The sequence below is a fragment of the Aspergillus japonicus genome, assembly GCF_003184785.1.
Source record: "Aspergillus japonicus CBS 114.51 unplaced genomic scaffold BO86scaffold_6, whole genome shotgun sequence".
In the NCBI taxonomy this organism is placed as follows: domain Eukaryota; kingdom Fungi; phylum Ascomycota; class Eurotiomycetes; order Eurotiales; family Aspergillaceae; genus Aspergillus; species Aspergillus japonicus.
In genome coordinates, this window is record NW_020291643.1 from 35,216 (window position 1) to 52,139 (window position 16,924).

At 52.4% G+C, this 16,924-nt stretch overlaps 4 protein-coding genes across 4 annotated transcripts; 3 read left to right on the top strand and 1 right to left on the bottom strand.

Annotated features, from left to right (window-relative positions):
- Positions 1-30: 30 nt before the first annotated feature.
- Positions 31-3,398, bottom strand: BO86DRAFT_184974 (uncharacterized protein). Its single transcript, XM_025666620.1, has 2 exons — positions 2,925-3,398; positions 31-2,861 (listed from the first exon to the last, which is right to left on the bottom strand). Exons 1-2 carry the CDS (start codon positions 3,146-3,148, stop codon positions 431-433), a joined length of 2,655 nt encoding a protein of 884 aa, XP_025531069.1. The 5' UTR covers positions 3,149-3,398; the 3' UTR covers positions 31-430.
- A 572-nt stretch (positions 3,399-3,970) lies between these two features.
- On the top strand, positions 3,971-7,748 carry BO86DRAFT_331402 (uncharacterized protein). Its single transcript, XM_025668745.1, has 2 exons — positions 3,971-4,158; positions 4,223-7,748. The coding sequence occupies exons 1-2, from the start codon at positions 4,069-4,071 to the stop codon at positions 7,625-7,627; spliced, it is 3,495 nt and encodes a 1,164-aa protein (XP_025531070.1). The 5' UTR covers positions 3,971-4,068; the 3' UTR covers positions 7,628-7,748.
- Positions 7,749-7,924: 176 nt separating this feature from the next.
- On the top strand, positions 7,925-9,007 carry BO86DRAFT_354840 (putative mitochondrial methylglutaconyl-CoA hydratase (Auh); the record flags this gene model as incomplete). The annotated part of the gene is made up of 2 exons (XM_025669603.1): positions 7,925-8,349; positions 8,437-9,007. The coding sequence occupies exons 1-2, from the start codon at positions 7,994-7,996 to the stop codon at positions 9,005-9,007; spliced, it is 927 nt and encodes a 308-aa protein (XP_025531071.1). The 5' UTR covers positions 7,925-7,993.
- A 2,559-nt stretch (positions 9,008-11,566) lies between these two features.
- BO86DRAFT_396189 (LipA and NB-ARC domain protein) lies at positions 11,567-16,158 on the top strand (the record flags this gene model as incomplete). Its single annotated transcript, XM_025673386.1, has 4 exons — positions 11,567-11,872; positions 11,964-12,597; positions 12,667-12,804; positions 12,977-16,158. The coding sequence occupies 4 exons, from the start codon at positions 11,567-11,569 to the stop codon at positions 16,156-16,158; spliced, it is 4,260 nt and encodes a 1,419-aa protein (XP_025531072.1).
- Positions 16,159-16,924: the final 766 nt, after the last annotated feature.

Consider the following 16,924-nt stretch of genomic DNA (forward strand, 5'->3'; position numbering starts at 1 on the left):
GTCAGACAGCCATCCTGTAACATATACGAAGTTGTTTTCTCAGGCATTGCCTCCTACCTCCTCTTGTTCTCCGCGAAATCTAAAAATAAGCCGCGAGGGAGAAAATGGAAATAGTTCCAGAGAAAGAAGAAGCAGTGGGAAAAAGAAAAAAAAAAAAAAAAAAACTCCAGAGAATTGAAGATGGAAGAAAAATAGAAAGGTAATTATCATCTTCGCTGCGTCCATAAAGTGAAGGTCGTTTTTCAAACGACATGATTCCTTCCAAGTTAAAACGAGTTGTACATTGGGTTGCGGGTGCTGGTTCTCTTTGCCTAACATGCCGGGTGTAGAGCAAGCCACGTGCAATGTCGAGGGGCTAGCTGAGTGAAAGGGGAGGATAAAACAACATTGCCACATGATTCTTCGTTCCCGTCACCAAGATCTCATCTACTCATGAGGACACCGGGGTTCCGCTCGGCTTCGGGGTCGTCGTTTCGCCTGACGGCTGGGGTGTTGTGGAGCTGGGCCGGTTGTGCGCATTGGCCGCCAGCTGGGCCTTGTTCCGATCCATCACAACAGCCTGCTCAGCAGCACTCCGCGCGTAGGTGGCCGCAGCAGCTGAGTTCGAATAACCCCCTGCTTGTGGCGGGGCCTGGTTAGACGCGTTGTTGCCGTGATGAGGTGGCTGTTGCTGTTGTGGTTGCGGCGGCTGTTGTGGTTGCTGCTGATGCGGCTGCGGCTGTTGCTGCTGTGGGATGTATCGCTGTGGTGCTTGCTGGGGATTTGTCGGCCCCGGAGGTATACTGTATGAGGCTCTTGGGGTTGCGCTAGGCGTCGTATAAGGTGGTTTTTGAGGAGATGCGCTCCGGCCTGCTGCCTGGGCCGCGTGGTAAGATCCGGGCTGTCCCGGCCGCGGAGTGTAAGGTTGGGGGGATGCCTGAGCGGGAGGTGGACCCTGTTGCCCTGCATATGGATGGTAGCCGTTCTGCCCTGGGCGTTGCTGATACGGTGTGCTGGGGTTGCCTTGGTTGAACTGCGGTGCCGGTTGGGAATAGCCGGGATAATAGCCAGGCCTTTGCTGAGGAGTCGCTGGCGGGCGGCCTCCCGCATACTGCTGCGGTGATGCTGCAGTATACGGAGCAGATGTAGAGTTCTGCCTTCCTGCAAAGTAGGGTTGAGCTGTTTGTATGTTGCCTTGAGGTTGAGCCCGTGTATTAGCGCCATACGCTCGTTGGTTGTACTGGGATTGGTAGCTGGCAGCTCGGCTAGGTGTGGAAGTTCGATTTGCAGGAATAGCAGACGCGCGCTTCTGCTGCATGGTATAGTCATCCTTCTCCATCGTGCCTTGATAATCCACACCCTCGATCAAAATCTTCTGGCTGATATTGAGATCAGCTAATTGGTCGCCGTCCAGCTTGGCAACAGCATATGGTGGGAGAGTGGAGACCAGCGCTGCTAGACTCGATTTAAGTGTCTCGTAAACGCTTCGCTCCTCGTCCGATGGCGCGTCGTTCGATCCAGGTCTTGATGCTACATCGATGGGATCTATCCCATGGATCGCACCACTCGCGGGTGTCAGGCTGCGGATCTTTTGATACGAACTGAGAGTTTCGAGAAGCTCGGAGACATCACGCAGTAGGTCATCCATCTCCCGAGAGACTTCGTCAATAGATTCAGCTGAGGCCTCCTTGGTCTGGGTGATGTTGTCAGTCAAGTCCTCTGGGTTGAATGATTTCACCATCTCCTCTAGAGCGCTCTCATCGAGCTCGCCTATGTTGCCCGGCTGCACGGTTGATACGTCATTCTCATCTTCTGGGATTGCCATCGAGACAAGCGTGTACAGGCGTTTAGCTCCACGCTTACTCCACCATACCAGGTCTTTCGAGTCGGCTTGAACAACAGAACCCGAACTATCGAATGATGGGGCAAAGGAAGAATACACTCCTTGCCAGAGCGCGACATCTTCGTCTGTGGATGGCATCGGGTCATCGGGAAGTTTTTCGTCCTGGTGGTGCTCTGAAGACTGCTGCTTCTGGCGACGACTCCAGTAGGAGGGTGATGAAGTGACCCCGCCGTACTGCAGCCAAGAGCCAGCAGGAAGTCTTGCAAGACAATAGTTGTTGCGGTCACCCAGAAATGATTTGTAATTCGTAATGGATTCGAAAGGGTCAATCCAGCCACCCGAAGCATTACGAGTAGTCCCCGATTTGCGCGGTGCTTCTAACTGAGGCAACGTTGCACGTGGTGCGAATACCTCGCCAAAGGTTCTTTTGGGTTGGTTTGATTTCGCTTCCAAAGTGATAGGTACCACCTTTGTGGCTGTGATCCCGTTGGGAAGGCCGCCCTCAGGCAAGGGCGCCTGCACCTCGACGTACTTGTCTGCGCTTGGATCATCCGATTGTAATGGGACCTTGACTGTCTTCTGTAGACTGGAGTAGAGCTGTTTCGGGTTTGCCGGATTTCCAAACAAGGTCAGAACCGCACTTTCATTCCGGATTTCAACGTTGGACGCAGTGGTCTTGATCGGAGCTTCACCGTCCTCTGATGCTTCGGTTTTAACGGTGGTCTGGGTCATCTGTGCTTGACGAACCAAACTATTCAGTAGCTTCTTGAAAGCCGCAATGCGATTGACGGTTTCCGTAAGTGGGGTTCCGTCAGCAGGAGCGGCAGTCGCCTGGGCTTTGTTTCTCTCGATCACTGCTGCAGAGGCCCTTTCGATATCGCTTGAGAATTCCGAGAGGGTGTTATAGCGATCCGACGCGACCCGAGCTTGTATACTCGAGCTTTCATCCTTATCTCCCGAGACCTTTGCGCGCTTCGAACGGGGCTTCGCCGGCGACGATGGCAACGGACAGGACAGAAGATGTAAATCCGAATCGTTTCTGAATGAAGGTCAATAATCAGTCACCTCTCTTTAGTTATCACCAAGTGGGCTAAGCGCTCACTTGCTCAAAATATCCACCAGGTTTCGCAAAGTCTCCTGTAGTTTGGTTCGTTCCTGCGAGTGCGCCGCAGCGGCAGTGGCATCCTGGGCGACCTTGTCGTCGTGACTCGAGACACGCTTTCGCTTGCCCGGTGTGGCCATCGTGGATGGCTCAGGACTGTTGCGAGGTTGTTCGCCATTTGTGACAGGCACTGCGGCCGTCCCTCCGCCTTCATCGGCACTCATGATGGTTCAGTCGCGCCGCCGATCAAGTATTTTCTTGGGACGGGGATATAGAGGATCGGGACAGTTTCCCTTCAAGGTGTTGGTTTGTTTGTTTGTCTTTATCTTCTCTTGGTTCTTGCTCACTTGGAAAAAAAAATGAAAAATGTTAAATGTTAGAGGACACGGGATAAATCAAGCGCAAGAGCGAACTTCTGATCCCTTGACTGAATTGAGTCGAAGACGAGCGTTGAGTGAAGAGAAAAATGGGAGAAAATGGGGAGTTAATGAGTCGGTGATCGAGCGATTCAGAGTCCGGGAGGTGGATGCGCCAATGGAGATTGATGGACTCGACCGATTCAAGGAATAATGCGCAAGCAGGGGAGGATCGAGATTCGGGACAGTACTCGACGCATATGCCCGCGCTACCGCGTAAGGTAAATTGAACCAAAGTGGGTGTAGGGGATTTTCGGCGCCAGTACTCCGTACGGTACAAACTGCAGACGGGAAGAGTGGATGGTGGTTTAGCTTGGCCAAAAAAAACAAAAGAAGAGGAGCACGGCTGCGGGAATCAAAGGATTAACTCTGGTTCCATTGAGAGAGAGAGAGAGTAACAGAGGAGCAATAGACAAACGGACGGACGGACCGACAGAAAGTGAGTGAGTGAGGGAGGGAGGGAGGGAGGGAGGGAAGAGAAGAGCTGAGAGGGAGAGCGAAAGCGACACTCAGTCTGTCTCCGCCCGCCGCCCTCGGGACTTGCGCGTGACAGAGACAGTATTCATCACGTGATATTGGTATTTTTCCCCAATGGGATCTCCATCCATGCGCCTTACGCTCAGCCATCACCTTCACCTTCGCCTTCACCCAAAACCAAACACAAACAAGCCAACACTCGTTCTCCAACTACTACCGCTATAGCTCCACTAGATGACCTTTCTTCATGGATGTCATCGGCCGTCAATTATGTGTCGAGCTGCTCGAGGGCTTTCTCTCTGAGAGCGGCGCAATTGTCCAACAGCTGTACATCACCGAAGGTACCAAACAATTGAAGAGGAAAATTCCGTGACCTGTGCTGAAGCTTTTCCCTCTATTCTATAGGCGCCATACTTTAATGGCTACTGCTATACCTTATCCCCTACCAACCCAACATTGGCCGACCCCATCACAAGATTTGGTTTATCGTTTCGGTACATACACACACACCGCAAGCTCGAATCTGCACCCGATGCATCCGGTCGAAGCCCCCAATTAGTGCCTCAAGAACCGGGCACTCCTTTGCCATGGCTGACCCCTGAGTATTGGAGGGAACTACGTCTTCAGTCATCCTTGAATAAAGCTTTTGTTGATCGGCGTGCGGATGAGGAGCGGGCCAACACCGGCTCCTCCAAGTCGACCTTCGCAAGCGCTGCAAAAAACGGGGAAACCACAGATGGAGCTCAGCGCTCGCAAAGAGGAGTATCGGGTATACAATTAGATGATTCTTGTGATGATTATGGGTACGACGCACCGGGTCAGACTGGGACCGAATCCACATTGCGGTCGACGCCTCTCTCTTCTGCGAATCGTGATGGATTGGACATCGACCGGCCAGACCCGGTCCAAGACTCGACTGCAAATACTAGAGCAAACCCGCGAAGACAGGCCAAACGCCTGAAACGTACCAATCCGTGGGGTTATGCGCCTGATCTCACTTCTACAGAGTACTTAATACTCTCGATCCATATGACATACGGCCGAAAAAATCGTCATTGGGCTTGTGAAGAAATTGATGATTTCCAGCTTAAATACAGTCAGGCGGCTATGAACCACTATAAAGATTTCCACCGTATAACATTACAGGAGATTGTCGCAGACTACATACGGGCAGTGAACCCCCGACTGGACCGATTTGGCGTACAATGCAAGGAACTCTTGGATCCTAGTCCGCAGCACTTCACCCGGTACTCAAAAAAGCTTAGGTGGCTGCATGAGGACTTGGAGCTTGTTTTTTCCGAAACCAATATTGACAAACTGGCCTCACGAGGATATTCTGCCGCCGATGTGGTGACGTGGGCCTGGGTGCTTAATAGCGAAACGCCATATGAAGCTTGTCTTCGAATTTTACTAGCGGATACCGATCAATATTCGGCGCAAAGCTCTCCGTCCGGGAGAGTCCCGCCATTCATTCCGCTACTCATTCTACGCCAGGGTCTCGACGTCAGAACGTTCAAATTACTCCTTCATTACTCTCTAGACCTTCTAACCGGTCAATATGTTCGACTCCCAAATAACCTTGCGCAGGACACAACGACCAAACGAATCTCCAATGAGAAAATCGCATTCGGTACATCAAAGCCGCTGATCAATTTTGAAATGTGCTTAACCTTCGTTATTCGCTTGCTACACCATGCTCGTCAACTGTGGCCGGAGGCCCAACTTGCCATTATCCAGGCTTTTGCGTTCTATTTGAATACGCTGGGGAAGAGTCGCCCAAAATATCAGCGTTCCAAGGATAAGCTACATGCGCTATTGGTCGACAGGTGTAATACAGTACTTCGCTTACTTTCTCTTCCTTCTCGACGCGAGCCATTTTTATCTGTTTCGTTCCAGCAGCGTGCACAGCTCGAGCTTCTCCGAGCTATGGCTGCATTTCAGCCGGCCATACCGGTCACGAAACGGGGCTATCAAAGTCTGATCGCCGTACAGCTTGCGCATAGGAAGACAGACGCCGAGCGACAATCAGCGGAACTCAAGGCCCCGTCGTGGCCGCCTTGGAAGGAAGATAAAATAGGGTACGACGTCGACCGGGGACTCCAAGGCAGGAAAAGTCGCGCGATGCGAGTGCTGGTCCAAAAGCTAGAGGCGGGATATTCTTCCTCTGCATGGGATACTATGTCTCGTATCCTAGCAGGCTGGGACACAGACGGAAGTCCAACGATTCAAACCCGGTCCTTCGGGCTGTCTCGACCGGAAATCTTGGGCCGGTTTCCAGCCCACTCCGACCATTATAAGCTTTGGGAAGCACGAATTCGTGCTACAAGAACTGTCCGGGAATCCTGGGCCTGTTTTCTTTCATACCAGGAAAAGGGGTTGCGTCCCCATGGTGCCATATACGCAGCGATGGCGGAAAAGTTGATAAATCGCGACCGAAACAGTAGCAGCGACTACAATAGCACGGCTCTGCCAGGCGATGGAATCGAGGTTTTCCCGGAACCTTTGTCCGCCAGGGACTTGATCTATGTGCCCTCCGAACCACCAACCTTGAACCAGCTTCTGCATATGATGCTCTCTCAGAGTATTCGGCCACGTGGTCGGCTTCTCGCCTTGCTTCTACGACATGCACCAACTTTTCATGCCGGGCTAGAGTATCTTTGTTGCAGCGACTTGACGGATGAGCAGCTGGGGGCTTTGTGTACTGATTGGGGAAGCGACTTCCGTCATCCCAATTGGCTTAAGACGGGACTGAACGAGCTGTCGGATTTACTTGTCGCTTCATTCGTCAAATTCCTCTGCAGATTTGACAATAAAACTTATTTCGTGCTGCTACAGCCTACCTTGCCTCCTCCAGATCTATTCCCCTTGCAGCTGGAAGGAAAAAGGACGCTGGAGCCACTAGTGCACCAGATGAGAGAAGAGCGCCCCCTTCCCTCTGGCGGTCATCGCAGGGCACTGCCTCATGTTATTGACCTTTTACGGGCGCGAGCCTCACAGCCGCCACAAGCGTGGATCTATATTCTGTCTGCCGTGATCGAGCGCAGCCCGCATAGATCCAGAGCTTATGCTAAACCGGTGGTTGCTTGGTTTACTGCTCAGCTGCTCATGAGATGGATGGACCAACGTCAGATCGACACTGGTCTGGATGGATTCAATCTACTCTGTCGGGCATTCTCACGCGTCTTGATGGTTCTGAAATACCGTACTGCTGTGGCACAGGGGTTGGAGATTGTTAGCAGGATGGCATTAACAGGTCAACTCAGTCTGCATGGTCTTGTCCTACCACGACTTGAAGATGTGGTACCAACTGGCCTCAACTTTCTGAAGCAACAATTTGACAAGTGCGTTCTCGGGGACCCGCAGCTTTCCCAGATTTTCGAACACAGTTCCTCGTCTCTTCAGCTTGCCACCGACTCACAGGTGACTTTGCCGCCGTTGTTTCATGTTCCATCTCCTGCGGATCTCCATCTCTTTGTCCGCACACTTGGGATTGCTGAAGACTCGGATGGATTGCTAAGCCTCTTGCGATGGATGAGACAGCACGAACTCACTTTGAAGGAGATGTATGACCAGCTTCTCAATGGAGATCGGATGATGCGCCGGGTCATAGTAGCCTTTCGAGTGTTCTTGGAAGGACCTAGGAAGGAACGGCGCACCTCCGAGCAGCAGGAAGATGGTGATCACACCAGTTCCACGAGGTTGGAATCTTCAGATTCACATTTGCAGGAGGCCTATCAAATCATTACTTCTTCGCAGGTTTGGGGTTCCTGGCCGACTGATGATGAGTTCCAGAAGTACTTAGCGCGGTGAGTGTGACAGCACGTGGGGGGGGGGCGCATGGTGAGGACGCATCGCTATCGCTGCAGGTCGGGGATCAGTAAACCAGCGCTATTCATTTCTAATGTAAATTACCCTTTTTGAATATAGCTAGACTTCTATGTGACTATTTCTAGAGACTACATCGGACAAACAAATAATGTACTGTACTTGACAGTGAAAGAAGAATAAAAATAAAAATCAAGCGCTTATTCGCGGTTCCCCGCAATTTCCGTTCGCCGATTTCCCCACAGCTTCCCGTCCTTCAACAACTTTCAGTCAGTCCATCTTCAACCCTTCCCTCATCCTCGCATGAAATCCTCCAGAGTTTTACCACCTTGATATCTCAGTTCAGCGACAATGGCACCTCGACTCCCCCAGCCTATCTCTACTCTTCGAGCGCTCTCACGCGCCGCTCCACTTTCAATCCGTGTCACAGTTGCCCGCTTGAGTACCAGCAGCAGCGACAATGTGATCCAAACTCAACACGTCCCGGCCCCAGGGTCCGGGACCATTCGCGTTCTCCTCCTCAACCGGCCCAAGGCCCGGAATGCCATCTCTCGTAGCCTGCTGGATGGTCTATCACAACACGTCAAATCCATCGCTGCCGAGAAGGGCCAAGGGCCGACTCGAGCCTTGGTGCTCGGGAGCAACGTGGATGCCGCGTTCTGCGCCGGGGCCGACCTCAAGGAACGAGCCAGCATGACCAAAGAGGAGTTTGTCCCCCCCACTCTCCCTTCCTCCCCCAGAAACTCAATCTATCGAACTGCTAACCCCCCCGTCTCGTTCCACCTCATCTACAGAACGAGCCAATTTCTCAGCCACCTACGCCAGACCTTCAGCGCCCTCGCCGCCCTCCCCATCCCGACCATCTCCGCCGTCGCCTCCACCGCCCTGGGCGGCGGCCTCGAGCTGGCGCTGTGCTCGCATTTCCGGGTCTTCGGCTCCGCGTGCATGGTCGGCCTCCCGGAGACGCGCCTGGCCATCATCCCCGGCGCGGGCGGCACCTACCGCCTCCCGCAGCTGATCGGGGTGCACCGCGCGCGCGACCTGATCCTCACGGGCCGGCGGGTGTCCGGCCCCGAGGCGTACTTCCTGGGGCTGTGTGACCGGCTGGTGGAGATCCTGCCGGAGGAAGAGACGCAGGAGGGCGTTGCGCGGGGGAAGGTGCTGCGCGAGGCGATCAATCTCGCGCTGGGGATCTGCGAGGGCGGGCCCGTGGCGATCCGCCAGGCCATGAAGGCGCTGGACGGGTGGGAGCGGGGTGAGGTGGCGGAGAATGAGGCGTATGCGGGCGTGATGGGCACGGAGGATCGGATGGAGGCGCTGCGGGCTTTCGCGGAGCGGAGGAAGCCGGTCTTCAGGGGGAGGTGAGGGGGGGAGGGGGGGGCAGTTCTTGCTTTGTGGAAGCGTGGTACACTTTTTGTGTTGCTGGGCGAAGGGAGTACTGCTGAAAGGGGAGGCGGTGGTGATGGATGCGTGATGAGGTATCAAGATTGCTACCATCATGTTTGAGGTGGAAATGCTGAGTGTGTTGAACTGCACTTTATTTACAGTCTCTCTAATATCAAGGCATGGGTCGGGTATTCTTCTACATTGATCGTTTCTGCGTCTTCCGCCGCTTCAACGTCTCTATATGGTTGATCGGATTCTAATAACATCTCCACCCCCAGCACAAACGGATGGTAGGGATAAACATCACGCAGTATTAAGTCACAGTATCCTATTACCGGTCAACCATCAAGGTAGGTATGAGTTGTTCTACAACCTAATCCTACTGTATACAGTACACCAGCATGGATTGCTTGGCCTTACAGCCTGATTAGTCCCGGCATGATTTTGCGTATATGTGATCGTTGGATAAGTTGGATTCGGCTTGTCTCAGACCCAGGCCAAGAAAGAATGCAGGATTGCGTGGGTTGGTGATGGTCTCAGCTTTGACCCATGGCCGTTCCAACGTAGTACAGGACTCGAACCTCCAAGTAGAACTTCTTTCCCCCTCCGGCGCTGCGCCTCGGGGGCGTTCGTTTTGCCCCGGGGACGGAGGGAGGCTGCGTGCCCGCCCCAGGTTGGCGACGGTCAGCTGGGGGGGGGGTGATGACGGGAGTACCTCAGGGCAAGTGAGTACATCAACCGGCGGTAAGGCAGGAGGGGTTTATTCTCCCCCTCAGTCGAATTTTTGATGCGATCGATAACATGAGCAGGTGGAGTGAGCAACGCGGACAGACACCTGGGGATGGCGGAGGTGTGGGGGGGATCGACCCTCAGTAGAACTTGAAGTGAATCATTCAGGATTCCCGGTTGACATCAGGCACGCTCCTCATTTTCCTTTTTTTTTTTTTTTTTTTTTTTTTTTTTTTGGCCGGGTTTTGTATGACCTTCCCCTTTAGATCTAACGACTACCTTACCTACATACATACACCGTGCGTGGGTTTGTTTAAGCTTACTGTCTGATTAAATTGCATAGTAATTCCGCTAATAAGGTACTAGGTATGGAATAAGTGATTGTGGATCCATTAAGGAACTGACTACCTTTTCAGTAAGTCAGAGCTGGGACAAGCCAGAGTTGGGCGTTGTTTTAGTTCAAATCAGATATTAGTCATTTCTGCTTCTATAGATGATAATCAGTCATAAGTAGTAAGTTTATCTCCATTGACTAGACCTACAAACTGTCCTGTTTTGAATCCTCTACGTACTCTATTGCTGCCATGTATAAGAAGGACTGTCTCGCAGTGTCCTGTAACTTATAATTATACGTGGCCTTTACCTGAACAAAGGCTTCGTGGCCGGAGAAATAAGTACTCGTAAAAAGGGTCTCTGGCTTCAACTTAGTGCTTACAGTTAGTTGGCAGCGGGGCTTAACTTACAGGGCGCCAGACATCCTTCCGGAAGTTAGTGAAGTGCGCCCGCACAGCTGCCCCTTGAGTTGAATACGAATTTGACGGATTTCCGGGTGATCGGGGAATATGCTACTTTGCGGAGATTGAGATAATACAGAGATTGTGGTTGAATGGTCTTCAGCAGTGGTCGAGATGTAATCAAGCATACGTAGAATGATGCTTGGCTAGAGTGGGGGGTGGGAGGCAGCTGGTGCCTACTGTACTGTACTTACTACTACTGTACAGGACAAGGCTATGAACTACGACTGAGTCAACCACCAAGAAAATCTGCCTGTAACCAAGACTCCAAATCATCCACGGCAATCAGCAAACAACTTAACCTTCCCCGATCGGACGGATGCCAAAGGAGTTCCCGTGGTTCCTCAGGGGGAGTGACCAGTGGGAGGTCATGCTGCCTGCCTCGCTGACTGCAGATCCGTGACACGAGCCTCGGGGCTGAGTCTTGCAGCTGGAGACAAGGCTGAACAGTCACCATTCCCTGAGGTGCCTGAGTAGGATTACTTTTTCAATACAATGGATGGCCTATCATCACGTCTCTATCGACAATCGTGGTCTCTTTCCGTGGGCAGCCCCCGTTTCACCCATTCAATAACTAACTACTAGTACTTCTTACATATCAACAACCATTCAAGACCAGTCAAGCATCATATCTGTATTTTAGTTTGACTACAAACAAGCGTCTCAATCTCAGCAGGATTAGTTGATTTGATGGTTGTGGAGAATTGTAGGGTCCTGTTTCGCAGTAGGCACGCTGCCAACTGCCACCCCGGGGGCCGAGCAAGTCATCCGCCTTTCTCATGCTCCGCCTCCTCCTCCTCCTCCTCCTTCCTTCCAACGCTTAAATAACTTACTATTCCCCACACACGCACGATCAATACTGACCTTCCCTTCGTATCAAACTTCCTACCTTCTTCACTTCTTTGTTCCTTTCCCTTACAGGCAATCGAGACAACAAGATAACGAGATAAAGTCAAACGTCCAAGGATTCAGTCTTGACGTTTCGACTACTATCTCACCCGAACCACCCTCACACATGGCCAACCTTCCCACTCGTGTGAAGGAGATCGGCCTCAGCGAGGTTTACCGTGCAGAAAAGCCTCTTGTTGATATCGTGTTCGTGCACGGCCTCAACGGTCATGCGTACAACACCTGGGCTTCCAAGAACAATGGCACCTTTTGGCCCGCCGACCTCCTTCCTGAAGTCCTCGGCCCTAATCACGTTCGCATTCTAACGTACGGATACAACGCCAACGTCACGGCTTTCACCGACGGCGCCTCCAAAGACCGGCTTCACAATCACGCAGAGACGTTGGCTTCGGGCTTGGCTGCGAATCGAAATGTGAGTACTACCAAGCCCCTCTGCTTCGCCTGACTCGTGTGAAAGTCGTATCTTGTCCCAAGGTATGCATATATATTGACCTCGTTTTCAGCTGCGGAGTTGTTCAGACAGACCCATAATCTTCGTTTGCCACTCGCTGGGCGGCCTGGTCGTCAAGCGCACCCTCATTTACTGCCGGAGCGTGAACAACGAAAAGATCCAGCATCTCAGATCCATATACGTTTCCACGTACGGCATCCTGTTCCTCGGAACACCCCACAATGGGTCCGACGTCGCCAAGTGGGGCGCGCTTCTGCAGAACATTTGTAGTGCTGTGATGCCGAAGAAGTTCATGGAATCCTCGCCTCACTTGGTCAAAGCCCTCAAGACAAACAACGAAACGCTCCAGAACATCAACAGCCTCTTCGCAGACATCACGAGCCGCTTCCACATCTATTTCTTCCATGAAACCTTGTCCAGTGACGTCAAGGGCACTCGCGAGCTGATCGTCGACGAGAGCTCTGCGGCCCCTTACATGGAAGGTGTCGAACGGATGGGCATCGAAGCTGATCATAGTCATATGTGCAAGTTTGACGATGAGGGCTCCCCTGGATATGAGGCGGTGGCAGAGGCTCTCTTGCGATATTCGCGTGACGCCCCAGCGACCATACATGAGCGCTGGATCGAAGAGGGAAAGGCGCGCCGGCTCATGAAAGAGACAATAGCCCGGGAAATGTTTGGCAATGGTATGTGACCTCGCTCGATTGTCTTTGCGTAATTCTTGCGGCCTTCGGGAGCTGACTACGTATGGATAGTGGACACGGAACAACTTGGAAGAAGCGCACCGGACCTTCGTTCAATTGGTAAGCCACAGATGCTTCCTGGTCCGCATTCTCCGATCACTTGGAAGCAGTACGAGGTCGAAGAGCCCGCGCAACCTCCAGTGCCTTATAGTAAGCATTTCTAAGCGGTGTATCGTGCTGAAGAAATCCTGGATGGGCGGTGATACTGTCTTCTTCGTCGTCGTTGTCGCAATGTTTTCATCTGTTTCTCTGGTCCATGTATTCTAGTTGCCTCTTTCTACCATGGACACATTGTCAGTCGATAATGCTGACTATGTCTCAGGTAATTCTGAATTAATGGTACTACCTTCTGAGAGAAGACGCTCGGTTGTATCGGAAATAGCGATGGCGGAGAGCACCGAGCTTCCTTTGTCACGATCCCTACGGGCTGATCCGCTTTTCGTGGTCCCGCCCGGCTTTCATCCAAATGCGACTTTTGTAGGTATGAAGAAGGAGCTTGAAGTGTTGCATGCGCGTTTGTTCAAAGCCAAGAAGAGAGCGGAACGTCTAATGGCTGTTTTGATTTGTGGAGGACCCGGCAGTGGCAAGTCGCACCTTGCACGACAATACGTGTGCACCCATCGAGATATCTACCCAGCGGGGGTTTTCTGGGTCGATGCCAAGTCCCTCGAATCAACTTACAAATGCTTCTGGGATATGGCTCAAGCGGCCGCACTGACGGATGGGCAGGAATTCCGGTACCCCGACACCAACCCATCGCGCAAGTATGTAGATTCGGTGAGGACATGGCTGCAAAACCGGGAAGGCTGGCTCATTGTGTTCGACGGAGTCAGCTTTGCGCACGAGCATGATATCAACAACTTCAAGCAGTTCCTCCCGTTCAACAAGCACTGCAGTATCATCTACACCTCAGTGGATAAAACCCTGAAGAGAAAACAACGTCTGTACGAGCCATATTGCCTTCAGGTGAAGCCACTCGAGCCGGAGAACGCATGCAAGCTGCTTTTTGAAGACCTCGGTATTAGAAAACCGACCGCAGGCCAGATCAGGAAAGCCACGGAACTGGTAACTCATTATGAGTGCCTTCCTCTCGCTATTCATGCCATTGGCCACAGGCTCAGCGCCACGTCAAAGCCAATTGAGCGATATCATATCAATTCACATTTGACAGACGAAAAGCTGGCGGAACCGTTTTTAAGCATCATGCACGATTTGATGTGTTTGGGGCACTGGGCGGCGCTCAACCTGGTTAACATGCTTTCGTTCTTTAGTCACCATATCCCTGTCGGTCTCTTGACCTTGGGTCTCTCAGCGCGTATACAGCAGAGAGCTGGAGTCATGACCCAAAGCAGAAGCGGAGAAGCGGGGGACCTTGACACGACGATCGGAATCTTGATCCGATATGGCCTTATTGAACGAGTATCTGACTCGTACCCGTTGCACCCCACAGCTCTGTCGCCCCAGGCCGAAAGAGACAATGTACTGGAACAGAAGTTTGTGGTGCCAGACCTTTCTGAGTCGCAAACAGAGAGCAGCCAGGAAGCCTTCTTCTCTTCAGTCTTACAGAACGCAGGAACGATTGACGTCTTGAAAATCCATAGTGTCGTTCAGGGATTTTGCCGTGACGAGCTGAAGATGATGGATGAAGAAGAGCGGATGAAAGCCGCCGCCACCAATCCAAACGCTCTGGAGACTGGATTGTATGATTCATGGCTTGTAGTGGTATGCGACGTACTCAGCACCTCGTACGAGAAAGTCCAAGCAAGAAACGAAAGTCACGGCGGCGGCGGACTTGTCAAAGATTACCGCGAGTTCGAGACTCATGTGTCAAAGGTACTCGAGCACTTCCCAAGACGATCAGCCCGGGAGGCAGCTGCGGTCCGTCAGGCGCGGGAAGACATGAGGATATTGAAGGGGAGTATTTCCAAGGTGATAGATCGGATTTCACCAAGCTCTGGTTCGATTTGTAACCAACGCTCGGTCTTTGATCGGTCAAGCAGCTCGTCTTCCTCGGTGCCCGAGTCCGCCGCTGAGGACTTGCCTGCTTGGCTTGAACCAACGGCGCTTCAGGTGGAATCTCCGCAGGAGGCCGCTCCACGCCCGCAGAAATTTAATCTGAAGCCTTTCTTCCCACACATATTTCGTCACTCCAGCCAGGATCAGGCGGGCGACGCTCCTCCAATCTCCCAAACAGGTGAAGCAAGCGAGAGGCGGAAGTCCAATTCATCGGAGGTGGTATCTGGTACGAATGCGTCGGATGACCGAGGCTGGCACCTTGTCAAGAAATCTTCGAAGCCCTCAAAGCCCGCTGCTAACAAGCCTAAACGGCCCACTTTACCGCATCGCATTCGAGGCTCTCAGCCTGCTGCGCCTGTTCTCAAGGTCTTCCCCGTAGAAGGCATATCGGGCAAGCCTGGAGACCAAGACCGTAGCAGCTCTCGGACCTCGGCGTCGGAGGCGTTGGCGGCGGTCACACAAATCACGCGCCCGCCGATGAACAGCAGGCAGTTTGCAAGTGCCCCAGGCGATTTCACAAAGAGCTTGTCGAAGGAAAATGATTCGCCCAGCTACGCCACAATTGCAGCCAGACAGGCGCAACATATGACTGAAAAGCCACGGTCATCCTCGATTCCTAGTAGAAGCCGGCCAAGGTTGCATGGTCTGCAGGATAAATCCTCTGAAGAATCACTTTTCAACCGTTCGAGCAACGTCATGTCCTCGAAGCCTCCAATGACCTCTTCGACATATAGTGAGCCTGATCCGGCGTATTTGAGCCATCAGCTGAAAGCTCTGGAACTCGGCGTAACGGCCAGTCGATACAGAGCGCCTCCGGGCACGTCTTTCAGCGGTATTGGGTCCCCCATGGGAGATATGTCAGCAAGCACACCGTCTATGACATATCTCGCACCGGGCCTGCCATACGAGGGTAATATCGATATATCAGCAGCACGTCGACTGAGCACCACACCATCGACATCAACAGGCCCAATTTCTCATCCATCTGCGATCATGCCCGGAACATCACCACCATTTTCAGACCTGCAGGCTGGATACACGTCCGAGCCGGCCCCAGAACCGATGTCTCGTGATATGTCCGCGAAGTCACAACAGTCCTGGGCTACCGACCCCATTCCTTATCCCCGTAGATGGGCCCCGGTTAACATCATTCCACCAATACCGAATCTGGCACCACCGCCAAAGCCAAGTAAATTTCAGACAGAGCTTTCCTACGCAGCGGCAGCGGCACATCTCCGGCCTCTGGAGCCTCTGGAGGGTCCCGTCCCATTCGAGCCTGTTTGGCCGCGTATGAATGTTGACAGCAGACCACAGTTTGGTGGGCCAGTGCAATATGCAGCAGCAGCAGGGCAATTCTTGCCTGGGTACCCTGCAACTTACCACCCAAACCTCTCGGGACCTCTACTTTCACAAGAGATCACCATCCCGATGGCGGAGCCGCGTGGCGGGCGAGCCCGGAGTGGGAGCTCTCCTCCACGACAAGAATAAACCATGGAAGGAACAGAGATCGAATAAGCAACAAAGAAAAGTATTCTCAGGTTGTTTGGCGTCAGATTTGTCGGAGTTATAGTGGGTGAAAACAGCATAGCAGGAGGGGAATGGAGGGTTCGGTGTTGACATGTATCATCCCCGCATGTGGGCGGAGTAACGCGTCTGTGGATTTTTGGCTTGTTGATTCATTTCCATTTTCATCTTCATTTGCATCATTTTCCAGGCACAGATGACCGTTTTGTTTGAGACTGTATCATCAATAGAGTGATGCCACACTGAGCAGCTAATAAGATGCGGATAACATACTGCAGACACACACAGTTTCACAGATTATTCGGGCTTCAGAGATGATTCGTGTGAGGGGGAAAGGAAGGATGAAAGAAGGCGGAAGGAAGAAAAGTGCGGGGAAACGGGAACATCCCAGTTACACCGCCTTCTGGATTTTGTGCACATAAGTTACTCCGTACAAGCTCGGTAGCCAGCAAAACAGCATGTACTGACTATGACTATCTTAAGCATGCACTTGATTGATTGAACTACATCAAAATTAGAGTCAAGCTCTAGCACTTAGAGCTAATCAACGTAGTTCTTCGTTAGAAGTAGTTCTCTCACCAAATACATAATAATCGGACATCAAGAGAGTGTACTCCGTACTTGGAGAGAATTCTGCCGGGAACCAGACCGGGCGGTGGGAATTGCGGGGGACCCACTGACGGAGTACGTACGAGTGGTTCGGGGCGGGCATCGACGTAAGAGCGACATA